This window comes from Onychostoma macrolepis, chromosome 06 (assembly GCF_012432095.1).
Source record: "Onychostoma macrolepis isolate SWU-2019 chromosome 06, ASM1243209v1, whole genome shotgun sequence".
Lineage (NCBI taxonomy): Eukaryota > Metazoa > Chordata > Actinopteri > Cypriniformes > Cyprinidae > Onychostoma > Onychostoma macrolepis.
In genome coordinates this window covers 12,469,662-12,493,718 of record NC_081160.1, presented here as the reverse complement: position 1 = coordinate 12,493,718, position 24,057 = coordinate 12,469,662, and the positions used below count along the sequence as shown (strand labels likewise).

The following is a 24,057-nucleotide window of genomic DNA, read 5'->3' as shown; positions in this document are numbered from 1 at the left end:
TTAAGCATATTTAATTAATTGGCAATATTTCAATCATAAACTGCGACAAAATGTTGTAAAAACAATTAAAGTGCCTTAATATATTTAAAACAGTAATATTAAAAGATCAAATTCAGTAATCACTACATTAATGATGCATAGTTTACACAGTCAAGCAGATAAGGCCGGAATATGAACGCAGTCCGCTTAACGGTTCAGTGTTTTCCTTCTAATGGTTTTCTATGGGAATATCTACGTTTCACTACATTATTATGCAAACTGCCTAAAAATAGCTGGCGGTCAGTGGAGCAAAGCTTTGTTTTGCCCGCCAGGTGGGCGTTCCTATAAGGGTGTGATGTCACGTGAAAACTAGCAGGCTTGTTTGAGACAAGCGGCAACCTCCCGCTCTCTCTCGTGAAACCAACACGGAAGTGACTAAAACTGCAATTCATCGACTGGCCGCTGGAGGCTGGCTTCAAAAGGGAGTCAATCCCATAGACTCCCCATGTTAAAATGGCCAACTTTACAGCAGAAAAAAATATGTTTACCTGGTACAAAAAATGATTTTGGTCTATATAGCTACCCAGCAAACATGTTAATGTGGGGCCCACATGGGTTTCACATGGGCTACAGGGGTACAGAGTGGGCATGGGCTCAAAATGGGCATCTTATCTGGGGCCCACTTGGGTGGCCCAGCTAGGACCCACATGGGTGAACCCAGGTGGGCATCTTATCTGGGGCCCACTTGGGTGGCCCAGCTAGGACCCACATGGGTGAACCCAGGTGGGCATCTTATCTGGGGCCCACTTGGGTGGCCCATCTAGGACCCACATGGGTGAACCCAGGTGGGCATCTTATCTGGGGCCCACTTGGGTGGCCCATCTAGGACCCACATGGGTGAACCCAGGTGGGCATCTTATCTGGGGCCCACTTGGGTGGCCCAGCTAGGACCCACATGGGTGAACCCAGGTGGGCATCTTATCTAGCTAGGACCCACATGGGTGAACCCAGGTGGGCATCTTATCTGGGGCCCACTTGGGTGGCCCATCTAGGACCCACATGGGTGAACCCAGGTGGGCATCTTATCTGGGGCCCACTTGGGTGGCCCATCTAGGACCAACATGGGTGAACCCAGGTGGGCATCTTATCTGGGGCCCACTTGGGTGGCCCATCTAGGACCACATGGGTGAACCCAGGTGGGCATCTTATCTGGGGCCCACTTGGGTGACCCAGCTAGGACCCAGATGGGTGAACAGGTGGGCATCTTATCTAGCTAGGACCCACATGGGTGAACCCAGGTGGACTCCCATGTGGTTCCCAGTTGGGTAATTAATGGGAAATGTGTGCATGGGCTCAAAATGGGCTGCACATGGGACCCTATTTGTTTTATCAAATATACAAGTGCAAAAATAATTAATCCCATGGGGTGATTACATGAATATATATGCACATATGTGTCTTTAAAATTATTTTTGTTGTTGTTTTGACACTTGGATTACTTTAATCAAAAAAAAAAAACTCCTTTTTTTTATTACAGTCTATGATTCCAATACTCATTCTACCCAATTTTCCACTGACATTTAGCCAAAAAAAAAAAAAAAAATGCTGCCACTTTATTTGTGCTGACAACTCGAGATCTCCCGAGTTCCATCGAGATCCCATTCCCCACGACATCAAACTACCGCGAGATGCAGCCCTGCCTCGATCTGCATGCAGTGTGGATCCCGCGAGATTTCATTCAGCAATTCCCATCCCCCACGCAGCACGCGCTGCATCGCGCCGACGCCATTACTGCTCTCTGACTGCTTTGCTGTAATTTTCGAGAGAAGACGTTTGCCGTCAGTGTAACCAAGGTAAGAATTACAATTTTAAAACTGAAAATGTAGAGCATGTAATTACATTGTTTTCAAACCATGATGTTAACCGAAATAACTTGGTTTTTGTCACGTTACAATTTAGACTTCATACTCAGATCGCGCCATATTTTTCCTCTTATTTCTGGCGCCAATGTCTAACGTTAAACGATAATGCTGTATTGATGTTCCCTACGCCCTCTAAAACAAACAAACAAACAAAAAAAACACTAAAAAAGCTCAAACTGCAGAGTTTGGCAATGGGCTGTGTGCTCACGATACAGGAAGATTACGACGACGATGTGAAATGGCTTATAGCAGAGAAGCTAAGGTTAGTGTAAATAAGGTACGTTAGCCTGGGACAGATCTCCATTTGAACAGTAAACAAGGCTGTTGTACTTTTAACAATACATAAAATACAATAATAGTACAACAATATTGAATATTTATCATGCAAACAGGAGTTTCTGCCTTATATAAATCTGCAACAGTTTGCATTCGGGTGTTATTACAAATCATACAAATTATTATGACTATACAAATGTTTTTGCCTAAATTAGAATTTTAATTTTTTTAAAGTAATAAGCATTTTTCTTACAGAAAGTAATCGGACGGTCTTGGATGTTGATGCAGTGGAGCAGAAATTGGCAGACCCCAACTTCCAGAAACAAGTGGTATGTTCTAACATAATCATTTAGCAGGTTCACAGGGCTGAACGTTAACGTTTTTGCACCTAAGTTACAGTACTGTGCAGAAGTCTTAGGCCACCATTTTGTTTCTTTCATTTTTTTTAATACTGCCTATAAATTAGCTGTATTTTCTTGTTGTATTCTAATAAAAAAACTCTGAGATAATCATTATACCATTTCCAAAACAACAAATGTAATGGTGGCCTAACACATTTTCACAGTACTGTAGCTGTTTTGCTATAGAGAATGTTTTTGTAGCACAGGCAACACAATTGTAGTACAAGTATAAAACGTCTGTTACAGAGGTAACGTTAACTGCATAGGAATTATGGAAGTGTTCCATAGGAGTTGTGAGTAATAGACTTGTATGGACTTGATACACACAGTAGATCTGGGGGAAATGTAATTGCAATTATTCAGGGTTAATTTTTTTGTATTGTCTCCCCAATAATAATAATCTTGTTTTCCATTAGGTTGCTGTGGTGGCAGTACTGTGGATGAAGCCAGGAGAAGAATGAGGGCCTTCCTTTTGGACCACCCTGCATCAAGAGAGTTCAATTTTGTTGGCCGGCATGGAAAGTGAGAGTTTCAGGGGCTCAGACTGCTTGAGGTTGTATAAGGTATGTTTACTTGCTGTTGGATTATTAACGTTCATGTGCAAACAGAGGTTATTTGGTAGAGTTGAGTTTGTTCTTCATAAATCAGTGGAATCAAATCAGATTGATTGAATACAAATAATTGTCCATATTTGGACAAGCAATACCCCAAAATTATGAGAATATGAACCAGGTGTACTGCTTATTTTCGTGATAAGTAACTGTTCATTTGTGGTGAAGCGATCACAAAAAGAGTTTATAATAAATAACATTCAAACTTTATTAAAGACAAGTATACTAATACAAGTGAAGTGGTAATAAAATAAGAACAAATGAAGACATCAGATGCAAAAACCGTCTGAAATTTTCAGGCTCTTATGTTTATGTTCAGTTACTTCACTGTAATGGCAATGAATTGAATGATGACCTATATTTGCCTGATAAAAATTATTTTTTAAAGAAAATTTCAGATTTTGACATTTGTGATTAAATGAGACAAATAAATTTTTTTGTGTGAACTATGCCTTTAAATGTTGCCCTGTGCCCTTGTTTACACAAATCCATTTATGATAGAATATTATATCCGATACCATTATTGTACATCCTGAAAAAATGTAAAAATGGAGATGACTGCTTATTTATTGCAAGGGCTTAAATATGGAATTTAATCTATCTTTAATGCTTTTGATGTGCTTTACAGGAAGCTTGAAAAAAATTCTCTTAACCAAATTACCAGAAAAGAGGAGGAAAGTCAGCGTCAAAGTGGCTCATCGGTGACGGGAGGAAACCGCTCTGCAAAGTCACGTAGTAGAGAGTAAGATAGGTAAGTCTTAAGATATTTGTGATTATTAAATGGAAATACAATCTTTAAAAAGACAAGAATCGTCAGTTTTAACTGAAAAAGTGGCACAGTGGTTCATTAATTGTTGTCTTTTCAAAGGGCCGTTGGGAGAGCGAGGACAGAGGTGTGAGGAGCTGCACGGTTGGTTTGTTTGTTTGTGAAATGTATTTTAGAGTTTTCAGATATGTGTATACAAACGATACAAGTTATTCCAAATAATGTTTGGCAGGAGCTTCACTTTAACTTTTTTTAAGATGCTTATGTTTTATAAAGTTGTAAATACACAAGTTATAATGGTCATGTTCAAATTATTCCAACGAAACCTTGTTTAAAGCATGCAGAATACAAGTTATGAAGATTTTTATTTTTACAAGAAATAAAGTTTTTCAGGAGCTTAAAATTAACTCTTTTTTAAAAAAAATTTTTTATATTTACTTGTTTTATAAAGTTGTGAATGTACAAGTTATAATGGTAATGTTTAAATTATTCCAAATAAACTTTGCTTAAAAGCATGAACTACTGGTTTCTGTTTATTGAATACCTTTAGCATTTTAGTGGATTTAATGTAATGTTTGTATTTAGGGGTGTACTGTAAAATAAGGTAACCCAAACAGACAAATGTTAGCCCATGTGTATACTTGTTGTGGCCCATAAGAGACCTACATAAGACCTAGCTGGGTCCCATCACTAACCCATGTAGGCAGACTCATATAGGCACCAAATGGGAGCTACCTGGTTAACCCGTGTGGGCCCCATGTGGAGCTTTTGTGGCCCTAACTTAACTTCCGGTAGACATCCAAATACAATCAGTAACAACAGCTAAGTCCCTCTAGAGTAGGGCTGGGCGATAAAACGATAACGATATGTATCGCGATAGACACGTGATCGATATCAATATCAATAAAAATGTGTTCGATAAAACGTTCGATATTTTTTATTCTTTGTCGGAAGAAAACAGGTTGCATTAACAAAGGCACTGCTCTCTGGTAACCTAGCAACGTAGGGATCGAGTGACACGCTAACAGCCAATCATGTAACAGTATCAGTTTGGTTGCGCCATATCGTTGTCTCGTGCTGGTCTGCTGGATTCCTTTTCATAAGCAGAAAATGAGTGCCGCAGCGAGCGAGGAAATTGTAAATAAAAGAGGAAAAGTCAGCTCGCCAGTATGGCAGTTTTTTGGATATTATAAGTCTGACCGTAGTCAGACCAATGTCGTCTGCAAATTATGCAAGACCGTCGTCCCCGCCAAGACTGGTAATACCACGAACTTGATGTACCACCTTAGCCGCGCTCACCCTTTGGAGCACAGCCGTATTCAACCAACAACATCTGTAGCTGCAACACCGCACAAGCAGCAGACCACCAACTTCAAATATGATTAGAGTAAGAATAACTTGAAGAGTTACTTTTTCATATTTCTGCAGGTTTTATATTTCAAACAATGTTACTGTACTGTATCAGGTTTGTTTTTTTATATTACAGATGCATCTCAGTTTACCTCAGTTTTATTTATGTTTACAAAACACTGCACATATTTTAAAAACACTTTATTCACCAAAAGGTGAATAGCTAGTGAACTTCCTAGCACTAAACTTGGGACAAAATTCTCAGGTTTCTCTGTTTATATTTAACACTTTGCACTATTTTATTACACTTTATTAAACATTTCTTACATTTTCTTTCATTTTGCACCTTAAATGTTAAGAGATAATTGTTAAGTGTTCATTGTGACTTTAGACTTATGTTTACATTTTAATTATTTGTTTTCCATGGTTGTTTACATTTCTGTCTTAATAACTGAGGGGATTATGATCAGAGGAAGGTTAAGTTTAAAATAAAAATGTTTCAATGTAATATATCTTTTTCCTGGTCCTTATTTATAAATATTTTATGACCCATTATTTTAAATGGGTCATAAAAAATATCAATAATTATCGATATCGACCGATATGAAACACTGATATCGTGATACAGTTTTCAGCCATATCGCCCAGCCCTACTCTAGAGTAGATTATGTTTTGATAACAAGCAAAATATGTTTGCTGCATAAATTAGACGGACTGAGATGCAGCGATAACTACTTGGACGGACTTATTAAAAATGCAAATTCATTCTCTGGCAGCAGGAGGCGGGTAAAGCGGGAAAACTAGAGGTTTCCCCGGAAACGGCTGTTGGGCTGTACATTACACAAAGCAGCATTAGGCTTGTTTGAGATGTGCCTCGCCTCGCCTACAGGCGAGAGTAGGCGGCTGCAGTGAGGGGAGGAGTGAAATAAGCGCAGTCAAGACGGACAGTTCTGACCTCTCGAAGTGGAACAGATACCAACGAGATCAAAGGCAGATATCGCGTTATTCTCACTCATGCACTGTGCTGCTGATAAACATGATATAATTTCAGTTATGTTGCTTTTATATGAATATAAATATGATGAACAAGACACTCAAAGTGCTTGCTATTTAATTCCATACGAAAGGCGTATTTAACATCCATTTTTATTTTAATTCAAACATGTATTTTTATAGAAAATATGACAACAATCACATATCTCACACAGAGATCGCACTGTCAGTGTTTGGGAATATTCATGCACAATTTAAATACATAATTGCATGAAATCAGATTTAAAAAAATAAAACATTTTAGAAGAGAACAGTCGTCAGTCAGTCGTTTCCCATCATGCTGATCAGCGCAGTCGGTGGAGAGCAACTGCGCGGGACTGCTCAATCCGACACAGCCGCCGTCGCGAGAGTTTTTTGGCACACGTCAGCATGACATCAGAGCAAGGCGGACATAACTCGGACACTTTTCTAACCGGTGATCGGTTCTGCGCAGATTTTGCTCATCTCAAACAAGCCTATTGAGCTTACAAACGCTGCTTTATCAGGCATGCCAGATGAAATGAAAATGACATCGAACATTTTCTAAAGACAGTGTTCCTTCAGAAATACAGTGATATAAAAACACCTGCGCCTCGTTTTGATTTTTAAACATGCTTTACGTGCTCATGTTTATTCAACGAAGCCTTTTGGAAAATCGGTCAGTTTTGATATCATGGCGGGTCGCCACAAATAAATAAGTGTATGTGAAACACATCCCACAGCACAACAACCTGAGCCCAACTTCATTACTCATCACTTTAACTTTAATTGCCTTTGTAGCAGGCGCCACTAACAAGACCGATAAACAAACACAGACCGGAAGTTAATTTAGGTCCAGGCGCGTGAGCCTGATGAAACCGTCTATAGAGGGGCGTGGTTTCAGCTCAGCTTCACCCACGTCCCGCCTTTTTGCCCATTTTCGATTATCCGGGAGTGACGCACGGTGACGCGCTTCCAAGACGGCGGCGTTCGGCTCCGCCCACTTTAGGCTTCAAAAATGCTCTTCAGAAACCTACAAGTGACGTCACGGATACTACGTCCATTTTTTTTTTTACAGTCTATGGTTTGAGATGAGCAAAATCTGCGCAGAACCGATCACCGGTGATCACCACGAGATGCATGCAGGTTAGAAAAGTGTCCGAGTTATGGCCGAGTCATGTCATGCTGACCTGTGCCAAAAAACTCTCGCGAGTGCAGATTGAGCAGTCGCGCACAGTTGCTCTCCACCGACTGCGCTGACCAAAAGCATGATGGGAAAGACTGACTGACGACACAGCTTAATGCTCATTGGTCCAGACAACCGTGATGCTGTGTTCTCTTCTAAAATGTTTTATTTTTTAAATCTGATTTCATGCTATTATATTAAATTGTGCATGAATATTCCCAAACACTATGACAGTGCTATCTCTGTGTGAGATATTTTACATTTACATTTTACATTTAATCATTTAGCAGAAGCTTTTATCCAAAGCGAAGTACAAATGAGAACAATAGAAGCAATCAGACCATCGAGAGTGCAGCAGTATACAAGTGCCACAAGTCTCAGTTAGTCCAGCACAGTAGACGTAGCTAGTTTTTTTTTTTTTTTTTAAGACAGACAGACATAATAGGTAAGTGTTAGTATTAGTTGGTCAGGTGCTGGCGAAAAAGATGTGTCTTTAGATGATTTTTGAAAATGGCTAAAGACTCAGCTTTACGAATTGAGATCGGGAGGTCATTCCACCAGATGGGCACAGTCCAGTAAAAGGTCCGTGAGAGAGATTTGGTACCTCTTTGTGATGGCACCACAAGGCGTCGTTCACTTGCAGAACGCAAGCTTCTGGAGGGTGCATAAGTTTGAACTAGTGATATGTGATTGTTGTCATATTTTCTATAAAAATATAAAATACATGTTTGAATTAAAATAAAAATGGATGATAAATACGCCTTTCGTATGGAATTAAATAGCAAGCACTTTGAGTGTCTTGTTCATCATATTTATATTCATATAAAAGCAACAGAACTGAAATTATATGTTTATCAGCAGCACAGCATATGAGTGAGAATAACGCGATATCTGCCTTTGATCTCGTTGGTATCTGTTCCACTTTGAGAGGTCAGAACTGTCCGTCTTGACTGAGCTTATTTCACTCCTCCCCTCACTGCAGCCGCCTACTCTCACCTACATTTCAGGCGAGGTGAGGCGCATCTCAAACAAGCCTAGAAACTGCTCGCTACTGCTCAATCTGACACAGCCGCCTCGCCGTCACGAGAATTTTTTGGCACAAGTCAGCATGACATCAGAGCTAGGCGGACGTAACTTGGACACTTTTCTAACCGGCATGCATCTAGCGGTGATCACCGGTGATCGGTTCTGCGCAGATTTTGCTCATCTCAAACAAGCCTAATTCTGCCATCATATTTATGGCCTACTTCTGTGAAAGGGGAATTCATGGCTGGATAATCTTTTTATTTTCCCCTCTTTTTTATTGCAGTTTTTAGAACAAAGAACATTCAAGGGCAATAACATATAAATTACATCAAAACAAATACAATAATAAATAAAAACTAAAATATATATGAATAAAATAAGCAATAAGAAAGTACAAATAATTAATTATTCAAAGAGTAGATTTAAGGCCAGCTATGGTAATAATAATATGGTAATAAGTAATAATTAAAATTTTTTTCGCTTTGTTATTTACGGTGGCCGAGAGAGCTCAATGCACTGCAACTTCAGAAAACACATGCAAATAGAAAAAGCACCAGCAAATCAAAAAAACATCTTCATCAATTTGGTAATTTGGCAGCATGTCCTGCAAATGCCAAATAAAGAATATTATTTGCAGCGCATTTCTTTGTTTGGTTGTGTTGTGAATATTTGCAGTGCGTTTCTTTATTTGGTTGTGTTGTGAGCATTTGCAGTGCATGTTGTCAAATTGACAAAGTTGTTTTCTTAATTTGCAGGTGTTTTTTTCTATTTGCAGTGTTTCTTTATTTGGTTGTGTTGTGAACATTTGCAGCACGTGTGTTGTAAAATTGATGAAGTTGTTTTCTTAATTTGCAGGTGTTTTTTCTATTTGCAGCGCGTTGAGCTCTCTTGGCCACTGTAGTTATTTCTTGCTTCTTTTAACGTGTACAGATAGTGACCTATTTCTATTTTAAAATGAGTAAAATTAGTTTTTTTCACTGCCCATTTACATTTGTGAATAAAGAATTTTCCATATATAATGAGTAAATTCACAATATACCAAATTTTGAAGTCAACAGTACACTCATAAAAATATAAAACATCCTTTTCTTTGAGTTGCAATTCAATATTCGTACTTTGTTTGACAAAAACAAAACAAAAAACAAAAAAACAAATCACATCAAAATAATTTTGAATAAACACAATAATAAAATAAATGGACAATACTCTAATTTTCTCTTTACAGAAAACACACTTCAAGTCAGTGTCTTCAAAATTTTGCAATTATATAAATATGGATAAATATATATGATAAACAATCTTAAAGCACATGACCGTTACTATTTAAAAGTTGTGAAACCAACAAAACATTGTTTCTAAACCAATTAACAAAAAAATGTGTAATTTTATTATTCCAAATTAAGCATTTGTGAGGGGAAAAATTGTATTTGTATATAATCATCCATGATAACAATGCCTGTTTGTGAAAATTGGAAAGTTTAATTAATTAAAATTACAATTAAGGAGAAATTCAATACCACCTACTTTTTCCAAAATAATGTTAGGGTTGTAATACCATAGCTTATCTTTTGAACGAATATTATTTTGTATCCACTTAGTTTTAAAAATAGTGTTCGATATTTCAAAATCAAGTACATTTAGCCCATCTTGGATAAATGGATTACAAAGTGTTTTTATTCAAATAATGATGCTTATTTTTCCAAATAAAATTATATATACATTTATTTATCTCATATTCCTGGATGTAAATATGAAATATAAATATAAAAATGTAAATATGAATGAGAATGGGAATATACTTTAGAGATATTTTGTTTATACAATTTCTAAAGATACCAACAACTGTGGCCATTGTGTATTATGGAAAAATATTTATTTCATAATGTGAAACGAATTTTCCCCCACTTAATTTTTTTTTCTAAGATTTTTCTTTTATTAATTTGAATGGAATATCAAATGGGTAAACAATGCAGATTTATTTTCACAGTCTTTTTTTAAATCATATTTACCAAGGTTATCCAACAACTCTGACCATGACTGTATGTAGTTTGTTACGTTCATGCTACAGCACAGTAGGTGGCGGTAATGCTATTTTGTTTGCAAGACAGCCATATAATAGTGGAACGAGGAAGACGAATTATCCTCATCCGCTGGTTTTTCAGACGTGTGCTTACTGAAAATGGCCGCGGAGCAGCAGAATGAGGTGAAAACACAGCAAATGGAGGAAAATAAAGAGAATAGCATCGACGAGAGTCTTGGCCTGGAGAGTATCCGCACTGTTAAATCGCTAGTTATTAGCTAGTACTGGGAATCAGCATTAATTTATCAGTTTAGTGGAGACAGTTATACGGGGGTCTTACGGGATACGTGTCACACAAGTACTGACTGGTTAAGTGGAGTCTTCTGTATAGTCAAGAGTTTCAGTCGGGTTTTCATATACATTGCAGTGTTGCAATGTATATGAAGTAGTGGATGATGTTTAATTTAAGTGTGTAGTTCTTGCAGTATGCACTTTTGGTAGTACTTTAAGATCCCAGCATGCAGCAGTTAAATTTAAATGTCCTAGGTTTATTGTCCTTAGCACTGACTTCAGTCCTGCAGATCATTAAGGACTCTCAGCAGCAGCATGGACTCAGGCATGGGGATTACCAGCGCTACAGGTGAGGTTGAACAGATTTTTTATTTTATTTTATTTATTTTTTTTGAGTGAAATGAAGACAGAATTTTCCTGAAATTATCAGGGTTTCCGAGGGACATTAAAAAGCATTAACGTCATTAAATTGATTTTGCGAAAATTAAATCCTTAAATAGCATTAAAAGTGATTAAGTTTATTTCTACAGGCATTAAAAAATGTTAATGTTTTTGAATAAAAATATTACCAGTTTATTTTGAATATAGCGCTTTCATAATCCTAATAACTTTTTAATTTGCTGTCGCATAATATGTACATCGGGCTTAAGAGCAAAGAATGTTAATTTTGTAAAGTCGGAAAGCAATTGAGCAATTGAGCAATTTCGGCGTAAATGACGATTGATGATGAATAATGTATTGACAGTAACAAGGTCGCACATGTTGAAGCTCGCGCAGCCTGTGTGTGTGCGCGAATCTCGTGGAGAAATCAAAACAAATGAGCGCAACAGCACAGACGACACCTAGAACAAACATACTGCGGTAGAAATCGAGTTTTTATATTTATACCATATGATGTATTCTAAGCAACGACCAAGAGAGTGTTGATTCCCAAATATCAGCACGATTGCAGATTTGACATTGATTTTATTCACTCTATAAACGAGTAATAATCATTCACTAATCTTCGAGCAGCACGCGGTGTTTCGTTACCGAATTACATAATTTAAGTCCATGATTCAGTGATCCATTTGTAAAGATGGGCACTTTCTTGATTCTTGAACGAATCAGCCGTCTGAATTAATCGCTTGAACTAATGATTTAAATGTTCACTGATTAACATAATCACTTGACGCCACTTACTGGCGGGTTAGTCTCATATTTTAAAGCATCACTGCATTTTTTTCCAACTTTTCATATTTGTATATTAAAAATGATATAAAACACTAAGCTCATAAAATTATTCATGCAGTTGTAATTTTGCAATGTAAATTCAGTAATGAAATGTAAGAATTTTATATGAAAGATATTGCAAACATTTTTATTTGATTAGGAAAAAATTGCCCTTTCCTTAGTTAAAAAAAAAACACCTTGGAAATCAATTTAATATCACAAATATGCTGATTTCAGTAAGTAGGAACTGATATAGAAGTGATAGTTAAATTATATAGATTTTCTCACATGTCCAAGATTATTATCATTGCATTGTCAAATTGAATGGTTAATTTAAAACATAGGCCTATAACTGGTCAAAGTTTGGGATCATTAATATTTTTTTTATGTTTTTGAAAGAAGTCTCTTATGTTTACTAAGGCTACATTTATTTGATCAAAAATACAATAAAAAACAGTAATATTGTGAAATGATCATATTTGACGATTTGCTTCTCAGGAAACATGTCTGATTATCAATATAGAAAACAGTTGTGCTTATTCATTTTTTTTGTGGAAACAATTTTTTTTTATTTATTTTTTTTTATAAATACTTTTATTCAACAAGGTTAAATTAAATTGATCAAAAGTGATAGTAAAGACATTTATAATGTTAGAAAATATTTTATTTCAAATAAATGCTGATTTATTTGAAAAATTATTTATGCTGAAATTTATTACATTTATGCTGAAAAGTAAAATGTATCAAGATTTACACAAAAATATAAAGCAGAAAAAAATGTTCAATATTGATGATAATAAGAACCGTTATTAATGATTGAGCACCAATAATCATAACAGAGCAGCAAATCAGCATAGTAGAATGATTTCTGAAGGATCATGTGACACAGAAGACTGGAGTAATGATGCTGAAAATTCAGCTTTGATCACAGAAATAAATTATATTTTAACACATTCACATAGAAAACATTTATTTTACATTTAAATATTTCTCAATATTACTATTACTGCAGTCTTGGTGAGCAGAAGATACTTGTTTCAAAAATATTAAACATCTTTGACTGGTGGTGTGTTTAGTAAAAACATTTTTTAAAACTAAAAAATGGGTCGTGTATGGCATTAGACATTTTTAAAATGGCATTAAAAAGCATTAAATTAGATTTGATGATACCTGCAGGAACCCTGAATTATGTTGGTCCTCTCCTTTTGACATTACAGGGGTTATTGCTCCAGACGATTGCGTCGATTGAGAAAGACTTTGGGCTTTAAAATGGGCAACAGACACAAGTTTACTGGGAAGAAAGTGACTGTGGAGTTGCTTTCAGACAACAGGTAATCTTTAGCACCTAAAATATGTTCAGCAAACAAGATGCATATTGTCTTTGGTCTGACCCCCCCCTTTCTCTCTCTATTACAGACATCTGTTATTAGTGTTAATGGAAGCAGAACGAGCATGGAGTTATGCCATGCAGCTTAAACAGGAAGCTAACACTGAGCCCCGAAAGCGTTTCCACCTGTTGGCTCGCCTGCGAAAGGCAGCCAAACATGGGGAGCAGCTAGAGAAGTTGTGTGAGAGTTCCCGTGTGGACGCCAAGACCAAACTAGAAGCTCAGGTCAGACAAATATGTGATTTTGATCATCTCCACAAGTCATTTCAGTGGGTCAGTCACAGAACCCTTTGTTTTTTTTAAGTTTTTTTTTTAAATTATTTTTTTTATATCTTTGACTACTTTTGATTAGATCACAAAAAATGTATCCATATTAACAGTTGCTGAGGTCATCTTATCGCTGACTTGATTGAGCTCTGTTCCGCTGTAAGTGTCTTTCATGTTTTCTGCAGGCATACACTGCTTATCTGAATGGCATGGTTCAGTTTGAACTGCAGGAATGGAAATCTGCAATGGAGGCCTTTAACAAGTGCAAGTTAGTGCTTCCTTTCATTCTAAGTATTTATTAATGATGCATTTGTTGCACTTGGCAAAAAAGTAAAGAAATATTAACTAGAGGTCGACCGATTCATTGGTTTTGCCGATTAATCGGCACCGATAGTTGATTGCCGCAACTATCGGTCATCGGCAAAAAGCCATGCCGATAGTTTTCCGGTTTTCAACCGTTGCTGGAGTGAGAATATAATGACAGCAGACCACAGTACGAGAGTGGCCTCTAGAGGCAGAAATCACTGACAGCATGTGTTTTTTATTTTGACACGTGACACAGCGCGCTGCACAGAGCCGGAAACTCCAGACTCGCATTTAAATACAGCCGACAGAAAAGCCTGCGGCAGAACAGAGCGCCATTCATATAGTTTTCTATTAAATTACATTATATTTGTCCCAAATTGTTGTGAATGTACATAATGACTTCACCCTAGGCTATAAATTATGCATGGTGCATTTATCAGCAAAACGTTTGTCTTTCTGTGGCTCTAATAAAGTCTGTATGCTTCATATAGAGAGCTGTAATAGATCGCGCGTTCACTTTCCGCTTGCTCTGTGTTTTTTAAACCGAACTTCAAACTCATTTATGCGACATTGTTCATTCTTGGAGCAAACTTATGTCCATTTGGTGATTAAATAAATTGTTTTAGACCGCCACTTGATTTGAACGCAAAGCGTCTGGTGTGTGTGTGTGATACCTCCGAGTTCTCCTAGACACAGCGCTGCGCTTTTGCCTGGTGTGTGACTAACTTTTTTAATTTTTTTTTTGATTAGACAATTATCAAGTGTTAAAAAATAGAAGCAAATAAATTGTGTGAGTACAAATACAATATCCATATGTATGTAATTTTAATGCTATGGCCTTGTGTAGATATTTAAAGATGGCCATCTTTAAGCATGACTGTTGAAATTAAATGGTAACACTTAACAATAAGAGTCCATTCGTAGCATTAATGAAAACTGTAGAAGTATTGTTCCTTGTTAGTGTGTTCATTTCAACATTCAACTATCTGGACTTTAAAGTGAACTCAACCTTTTTTTTTATCTTTCAAGTGCCCCAAAGTCAAATGAAGCATTTAACATGATAAAGCAAACAACTAGAAGCAGGGCTTTATACTGTATCTAAATGGTTGCATTTTGTGAACCTCCGTGAAGTTGGCACCCCACCCAATACAAAATAGTCTCAATCGTTTTTGCTCCGATTGTGCTGTAGAAATTTTCGCTTCTGCTGCTTTGGTTTTTGGATATTAAAATAATATTTATAGGTCATTCAGAGGTCACTCAGCCCCCCCCAAATGCTCCAAATTTACCCCAAATAGTGTCGTTTGTTTGTCCTTCGTTTGTGCCGGTAAAAGTTTTGTTTGTGCTGCTTCAGTTTTTAAAATATTAGACATTGAATTATAGGGCTGGGTATCATTTCAGATGTCCTGATTCGATTCCGATTTGCAAGCTTTCGATTCTTGATTCGATTCTCGTTTTTTTTTTTGGGTCACATTCAGTGAATATAGTTTTAATACAAATGCTATTGATATTTATAAAAAATTAACAGTACACATCAGTTTACAAATGGCAAATTAATAAAAAGAAATTAAGAACCACAGACCTGTATTTTAAACCTATTCTTTTTTGTATGGGGTCCTATTTTTTTTTAAACAATAGGGCCCTATGAAATGTTTTAATTTTTTCTGGTAATCAAATGAAGGCATAAAACATTAATTAAATTGATCCTATTTAAATGAAAATTAAACCCTTTTATTTTTTGGCAAACAAAGTGCTACACAACAGTGGTTTACTGTTAAAATTAAAAAGAAAACAAATGTGATTATTAGGGGTGCTCCGATCAGGTTTTTTGATTCCGATTGCCGATCACAGAAAGCAGTATCTGCCAATACCAATCTTTTTAAAGTCGTCTTTTTATTATGTAGAATTATTTATAGTGATACTCCAATCAGGATTTTTAGATATTTATTCAGGGCCTGAATTTCATTTTTGAAAATGAATTTCCCTGTTAGGTGACTCTTGTGTGAGGGAATTTTTTCATTTGAGGGGTGGAGGGGCATTTTTTTTTTTTGACATTTTTCAAAAATATACAGGTGCTGGTCATATAATTAGAATATCATCAAAAAGTTGATTTATTTCACTAATTCCATTCAAAAAGTGAAACTTGTATATTATATTCATTCATTACACACAGACTGATATATTTCAAATGTTTATTTCTTTTAATTTCGATGATTAGAGCTTACAGCTCATGAAAGTCAAAAATCAGTATCTCAAAATATTAGAATATTTACATTTGAGTTTGAATAAATGACCATCCCTACAGTATAAATTCTGGGTATCTCTTGTTCTTTGAAACCACAATAATGGAGAAGACTGCTGACTTGGCAATGATCCAGAAGACGAACATTGACGCCCTCCACAAAGAGGGTAAGTCACAGAAGGTCATTACTGAAAAGTGTGGCTGTTTACAGAGTGCTGTATCAAAGCATATTAAATGCAAAGTTGACTGGAAGGAAGAATTTAGGTAGGAAAAGGTGCACAAACAACAGGGATGACCGCAAGCTTGAGAATACAGTCAAGCAAAGCCGATTTAAACACTTGGGAGAGCTTAACAAGGAGAGAACTGAAGCTGGAGTCAGTGCATCAAGAGTCACCACGCTCGGACGTCTTCAGGAAAAGGGCTACCAAGCCACTTCTGAACCAGAGACAACGTCAGAAGCATCTTAACTGGGCTGTGGAGAAAAAGAACTGGACTGTTGCTCAGTGGTCCAAAGTCCTCTTTTCAGATGAAAGTAAATTTTACATTTCATTTGGAAATCAAGGTCCCAGAGTCTGAAGGAAGAGTGGAGAGGCACAGAATCCATGTTGCTTGAAGTCCAGTGTTAAGTTTCCACAGTCTGTGATGATTTGGGCTGCCATGTCATCTGCTAGTGTTGGTCCACTGTGTTTTCTGAAGTCCACAGTCAATGCAGCCATCTACCAGGAAATTTTAGAGCACTTTGTGCTTCCTTCTGTTGACAAGCTTTATGGAGATGCTGATTTCATTTTCCAGCAGGACTTGGCACCTGCCCACACTGCCAAAGGTACCAAAAGCTGGTTCAATGACCATAGTGTTACTGTGCTTCATTGGCCAGCAAACTCACCTGACCTGAACCCCATAGAGAATCTATGGGGTATTGTCAAGAGGAAGATGAGAGACACCAGACCCAACAATGCAGATGAGCTGAAGGCCACTATCAGAGCAACCTGGGCTCTCATAACACCTGAACAGTGCCACAGACTGATCGACTCCATGCCACGCCACATTGCTGCAGTAATTCAGGCAAAAGGAGCCCCAACTAAGTATTGAGTGCTGTACATGCTCATACTTTTCATTTTCATACTTTTCAGTTGGTCAAGATTTCTAAAAATCCTTTCTTTGTATTGGTCTTAAGTGATATTCTAATATTTTGAGATACTAATTTTTGACTTTCATAAGCTGTAAGCTCTAATCATCAAAATTAAAAGAAATAAACATTTGGAAAATATCCGTCTGTGTGTAATGAATGAATATAATATACAAGTTTCACTTTTTGAATGGAATTAGTGAAATAAATCAACTTTTTGATGATATTCTAATTATATGACCAGCACCTGTATATTTATCTCACCTAAATGTTTGATCGTGCTGTGCATTTTTACAATCGTGCAATAGCTTACACACAGCACAAGCCTGATTTTGTGAGGTGGCCTTTTATGCCAGGTTCACACATAGGCCTACTCCGTTTGCAGTGTGTATGCAGTCCATGTGCGGTACGGTACGTAAGCGGTGCAGAAGCAGCACTGACTCATTGTGCTTTCACAGAGGAGTCTGTGAAAACTGATCTGTGGCTGTATACCACAAACGCAACATTTATCCATTATTTTGATGTTAAATCCTTTTGTCACTGAAAATGCTTTTTCAGCATTGTGATATTTTTTTTTTACACAGTACAGCAATACAATCTTTCATAGATATGTTTAAACAATAAATATAAGCAAAGCAACACATTATTCAATGAGTGCGGAAAAAATACGCACTGAAAACATGTGAACCTGGTGTTGTGTGTGTGTGTGCTGCGAGTGTAATGTGTAGTAAACAACCCGCACGTCTGCGCCATACATTAACACAGAGACAGGCAGAAGTCATATTTAAATAGTCGTTTTGTGGCTTAATATGGAGTGGGAGTGTGCTCACTTGTGTGTGCGCTTACGTTTGTGTGTGTGTGCGAACCGGGGCTGTGTGCTATACAGAGAGCGCGACCATGTAACGTAGAGACAGAAATGACATGCCGTCATGTAAATTAGATAAATAACATAAGGCTATTTAGTTTGTTTAATAAAAGAACATGGTATAGACCTGTTCTATAGGGTAACATTGAATGACGACTTTTGTGGTCTGGCGCTATAGAGAAAATAAAATTAACTTGACCTTCAAGAAGGGCGGGGGGTGCCCCCTAAAATAATGGTAGGGGAAACACTGGATACGCTGTTATTGGTAAGTGCTACTGCTTCTGTTAGCTTTTAATATATGGTTTTATCCTGATTGGAGCTTTAATACAGCACAGCAGCCGCATGCGCATCCATGTATAACGCTTCTCATTGCTATGTGAAAAGTGTATAATTGGAACATTTTGTTGGTGCTGATCTGACGATCTGAATGAGAGAGAGATGCAGACCAGGGGGATGCGAGGAACCGTATTAAAGAGATCCCTGGGTACTAAGGTATGTATTAGGGGTGACCCCGAATAGTTGATGCTTCGATTGGAGAGGAGCCTGATTCAACTACCAATCTCTCAGTCGGATATTCGCGGGGTATTATGGTCATGCCATTTTGGCAATATGGGGGTGCTCAACGTCCGATTTCACATAGAACTACCGGTTTTCTCCCAATAAGTTAATATACAGCCGATTAAGATAATGTTGTAAATAAGAATCTTAAAAGGAAGCTTTAAATAAATATTTTAACATGCGTGAATAAATCCAACCACCCCTATAGATTTAAGTTTCACTTTCCACAATCTGTGACCGACAGAGGAGCATCTTGGCGGCAGGGAATTAAATCTTTAACAAGACTCAAACTGACACAGGCAGAGTGAAAGATTGGATTTTTTAGATCAGGTAGGGTACAAGTTATTTCAAAACATTTCAGCCGGTTTATATCGTGTATTAGGGATGCACGATATTTATCGGACAGATAAATTATAGACCGATATGGGTGAAAATGACGTAATTTTTATTGCTCCGATAAATAAATGAAATCCGATAACTAGATCCGATAAAGTACGCTTGCTGGTAAATCAATCAATCAATCAGTCTGATTTATCTGAGAGTCATCCACTTTCCGAGTGCAAGTGACTGCAGCTTTAAACTGCAGTGACTCTCAGCTTGTGTCGTGCTCATTAGGTCATCATTTGTGAACATGTCTTCGCCGGTCTGGAAGTTTTTCTCGGTGGCAGAGGAGGACAATACCATTGCTATTTGCAACGCATGTTGAGCATGGATTCCGAGAGGAGGAAAAAAGGCATCAAGTTTTAACACAACAAATCTTATATCTCACTTGAAAGGTCGTCATCACGGCGAAGCTGTATTAAAAGAAAATAATAATTATGGACTTTAAGCAGCCTCCACTGCTGGAACGGCAACGGCATTCCAACGTCATATTGCGCTTTCACAATTTCAGCTGCTACTTTGTGGCGTTCTACTGTAACCGTCTACTACGGGAGAACAGCTGTTTTGCCGTAGTCGTTACAATGTGACCGCTTATGTACAGTAGTTAAATGTTGCGTTTTATGGTATATATCATTTAATTCCATCAGTATACGATCACCATTCTTTCATTTAATCTGTGTTGATTGTTTTAAACTTAAGATAATTTTAACGATTTTTTTCGTTTGTACAAAGATATGTCTGCTGTTAGCAACAGCACCTCAGGTAGCACTGAGACTAAAGATATGTGAAGAGAACAATGTAATTATTGCCAAAACATCCTCCTCATAATCCATCATTTGTTTTTAAATAAATGACTGAATGCCGCTTTGCGCTGTCTTGTTTAGGTTGTTTGATGATTTTTATGTTCTCTGCTACGGCGGTGTAACAGCTTACTTCCGGTCAACGTAGCCGTTCCATTCGCAGCTGTTGCTTAAAGTCCCTATATAACATCCTCCTCCTCATGCACTAAAAAGGTTGAATAGATGCATTTCTTTATGCATGAAATATTTGAATATAAATTTGTTGTTAATGAGTTGTTAATTGCAGATAAACCATAGTTCTGTTAAACCATTTCTGTTACTAAGTATTGTGGTGCCTTACTCAAAAATTGAAAACATTTGAAGAGTCGGGGCTGATGTTTGCTATTATAGTTAGGCCAGAGCTACTAAAATATCAGTTTCATCAGTGCATCTTAGATTTTGTATTCTCCTGGGTGCACAAAACTGCAGATTATATGAAAATTATAATATAAAAATGTGAACTTATCGGTATCGGCCATGAGAAGGACTTAATTATTGGGTATCGGTTAAAATTTTTCATATCGTGCATCCCTATCGTGTATATATATATATATTATCTCGTATAACATGCATTTGGTTGAGTTACGTTGCAGTAAAGCGCTTCATTGTACGGTGATTATCTCACCAGTAGTACAAACAACAATGCAGAATATTAATAACAGAATATAACATTATAATGAGAACACTGTTATAATAAAACGCTGTGAATTTGAGTTTAGTTGCCGTGTTTCTGCACGTTGTTGCGTGAAGAACGTGTCCACAACGCGTCCGCGCAGACACATTCATGCATTCGGGGCATTTTTTGCAGATAGCCTATAAGTCGTAATATAACGTTATGTTGTATAAATAATGAAGCGTAGGCTATTCTACATGAGATAAATTATTAGTTAAATCCGTGGTCATCTTCAGCGTGCGCAACTCAAATACACAACATTAACTTCTGTCATATACATAACTTTATAATGAGAGGACTATTGTAAAAATTGTTTTGCTGACGTTTAATGCCATCTTTTAACCAAAACACAAAACATTATTTTTGTATCCGCGAGGTATACACTACACATTTTCCCTTAACATCAGTATTTATGACTGTCGAATGTCTGACTTGACTCTTGGTAATGTATTTTACTCCACCCCCAAACATATGATTCGACTATCAGCAAGAATCGAAAATATAGATATGTATAGGTTAATGTTAGGTGAGCTACTGGCACTTTTTACCGCGACAACTCGGAATAACTTAGAAAATAAAACACTGATACGATGCCACATTGTGTGGTTTTTGGTTGTCATTTTCAGGGGAGCAAGAGAAGCGATGTAAGACTTCATTGGTTTCCTAGCGATAAGAAGAGAAAAGAATGGGAAGATGCCTATGGACGAATAAAACTTCCTGAAGACCCGCTTCTTTTTTTCTCTCCACTTTAGCCCTGATGCCTTTGAGTCTTTTAGTAGACCACAGCTACTGAAAGGGCTTACAAACGGCTGAGACGCTTGGTCCTGTTAGGATGTAAACTAGGGATGCACGATATTATCGGACCGATATCGGAATCGGCCAATAATGGCTTTAAATGTAAATATCGGCCTCGGCCCGATATGAAAAATTATACCGATATGTCTTGCCGATAAGAGGAATAGGCTAACTCGCATGTGCTCAGGGTGTGCTAGCGATTAAATCACGTCAGCATTGTGGCTCATTCTTAAAGCAAAGTTTTGTCTGAATGATGATTAGATTCACTCTTTTGAATCACTGCATTGGTGTGTGATAGAGTAAACAGTAATAGCAGTGACAGCCTCCCCTGGGTCCTATTGCCTGTTCGGTAAGGAGTTTTAATATGTAGGGGGCGCTGTTGGCGTACTTCTAATTAAATTAAAAGTAAAATAGCCTACACAAATAACATTTAGACTGTTTCTGATTAAATAAAGCAGTAACTGATGTCATAAAATGAGTATGTTTTGTTTTAAAGGTCAGAAGCTATAGCATACATGAAAAAAAAAATCACAAACATGACACTTGTAAATTTAAATAATTTTATATATACTGATTTATACATTAATGTGTAATGTGTTATTTTTTTTAAACAAATCATAAGCTCTAAAAGATTTTCAGAATTGTAGTCCATCTACAAATGTTAAATCTTAAAATAAAATGTTAGGGTTAACACCGCATCTTTCTGGGGGAAAAAAATGCAGCGATTGATATTTCTTTATAGTTATTTTCAAAGCTTCAATGTACTATCAAAAAAACATTAATTATTGTTCAATTCTAACAATTAATTTCTTGTTAAAAACTAACCAAAATTAAAAATATTTTGCTTATTTCTGCACAGGAGAGATTTGTTTCCAAACAAAAGGAAATATATCGTTATCGGCCAAAATGAGTTGAAAAATATCGGCATATCGGATATCAGCAAATGTCCAATATCATGCATCGCTAATGTAAACATGCCGACGCTTGTCATAACGCCGCAGCCACTGAAGGAGTTTCTCAGCGTGGATTTCCCTCGATATCCAGGGCGTTTAGACTCCTTGTGGGGAAGAATCGATGGTACGGAATTTGGTTTAAGCTTGTGTTTACAGCCATCTCCACCTGTAAGCTCTTTCAGTAGCTGTAGTCATCATATCAGTATTTTATTTTCCGAGTTGTGCTGTGGGAAAAATAGCAACAGGTAGCGGCAGTAGCTCACTGAGTGCAACCATTTTACGTCATCAAAATAATGGCGCCCCCCCCATAGTCCAATATATGTGAATTTTTTTTTTAAATAACATAAATCTTTCATGGGTTTTCTACTACACATTTCAGTAAGAGACATCATTTGCGTTATATTAAGCCAAACAAGTCTTAATACCCAGGGATCCCTTTAAGAACCGCTGCTTTAGAACATATGATTTTGAAGCTTGTGAATCCATTAGAATCGTTAGAAGACAGACTTGCAATTCATGTATGAATACATTTTTACATTCACCCCTAGTTTTCTCTTCCTCTTCCAGTGTTTCCCACAGGATTTTGTGACACTTGTGGCGGCAGGTGACATCACATGTTAATTTGCATATTTATGATGTCATTGCGTCAAGTTTGCCTTCAGAGAAGTTTTGGCACTTCAGATGTTCTACAAGCTTTTTCAAAAAAGTCGCTAGCTTTGTCAGTATGTACCTTTTATGGAAAAAAGCTGCTAAAAGGTTCTGAAAGTTGCTAAATATTGTGCTAAAGTCGCACTCGTGTGTGAGAGATTGTGGCGGCCTGCCACAAATAAATCAACATATGGGAACACTCTCTTCTCTAAAGCAGCGCAGCATGGCCTCGCCCCCTTTGCTGCATGTTCCCGAGGTCAGGGTTTATCTGGGTTTGTGACGTAACGGACCTGGGAAGTTTTTGCAAAAAAAAATAAATGCGAGGGATTGCATGGGCGCCTCCATATCATATAGTAAGCACAATAATACTCCCACACTCCTCATAAACACTTAAAAGAGCCTATATAGTGATTTTATTATTCATATAAAAATAACAATACCCTGTTTTGGTCATATTTACTATTAATTGCCCAGCTCTCCATCAGTGATCTAGCACAGAGACATAGTTCTCAACTGAAGCATTAGCCTACTTCTAATTTGGCCAAAGAAAACTTGTTAAAATCAAAATTTTTCTATATTAATTTGTGCATTTTTCAAATGTTTATTAAAGGTGCAAAAAGTAATAAAAATCAATATTTTACTTTTTCAGGTAGCATTTTGTATGTACGGTTCTGATAATTTCAGATTTGTTTTTCAGGATGGCATTTAAAAATACAACCATTCTTTTTTCATTTGTTTTCGTCATGGTTAAAGGAAAAATGAATGGACGCAAAAGTATAGGCTACACAGACCTGGAAACAGTAGGCCATTGCATGTTTTATTTGTGCGCAGAAACGAAAATAGGCCTATATATATCAAGTCTTTATTTTGTTGTTATTTTTTTGTTTTGGTTTTGTAAAGACATAATGAAGTAGGCCTAAGTCGTTTGTTTTTTGTTTGTTTGTTTAATTAGTCTAATTGAATGAATAT

At 37.0% G+C, this 24,057-nt stretch overlaps 1 protein-coding gene and 1 long non-coding RNA gene across 4 annotated transcripts in view; both read left to right on the top strand.

The window, feature by feature from the left end:
• Positions 1-1,700: 1,700 nt before the first annotated feature.
• On the top strand, positions 1,701-4,411 carry LOC131542611 (uncharacterized). 3 transcript variants are annotated; one of them, XR_009271745.1, is made up of 5 exons: positions 1,701-1,832; positions 2,433-2,506; positions 2,995-3,141; positions 3,818-3,940; positions 4,058-4,401. It is a non-coding gene; the product is annotated as an uncharacterized LOC131542611 (long non-coding RNA). The 3 variants fall into 3 exon arrangements; XR_009271747.1 differs by having other exon boundaries at positions 1,716-1,832; positions 2,072-2,506; positions 4,058-4,411; XR_009271746.1 differs by having other exon boundaries at positions 1,718-2,163; positions 4,058-4,405.
• Positions 4,412-10,638: 6,227 nt separating this feature from the next.
• Positions 10,639-24,057, top strand: part of srp68 (signal recognition particle 68) — an 87,191-nt gene continuing 73,772 nt past the window's right edge. Inside the window, exons 1-5 of the mRNA XM_058777898.1 lie at positions 10,639-10,795; positions 11,122-11,188; positions 13,269-13,382; positions 13,468-13,663; positions 13,891-13,973. Coding sequence (XP_058633881.1) covers positions 10,708-10,795; positions 11,122-11,188; positions 13,269-13,382; positions 13,468-13,663; positions 13,891-13,973 — 548 coding nt within the window. The 5' untranslated portion in view covers positions 10,639-10,707. The remainder of the gene's footprint in view (positions 10,796-11,121; positions 11,189-13,268; positions 13,383-13,467; positions 13,664-13,890; positions 13,974-24,057) is intronic.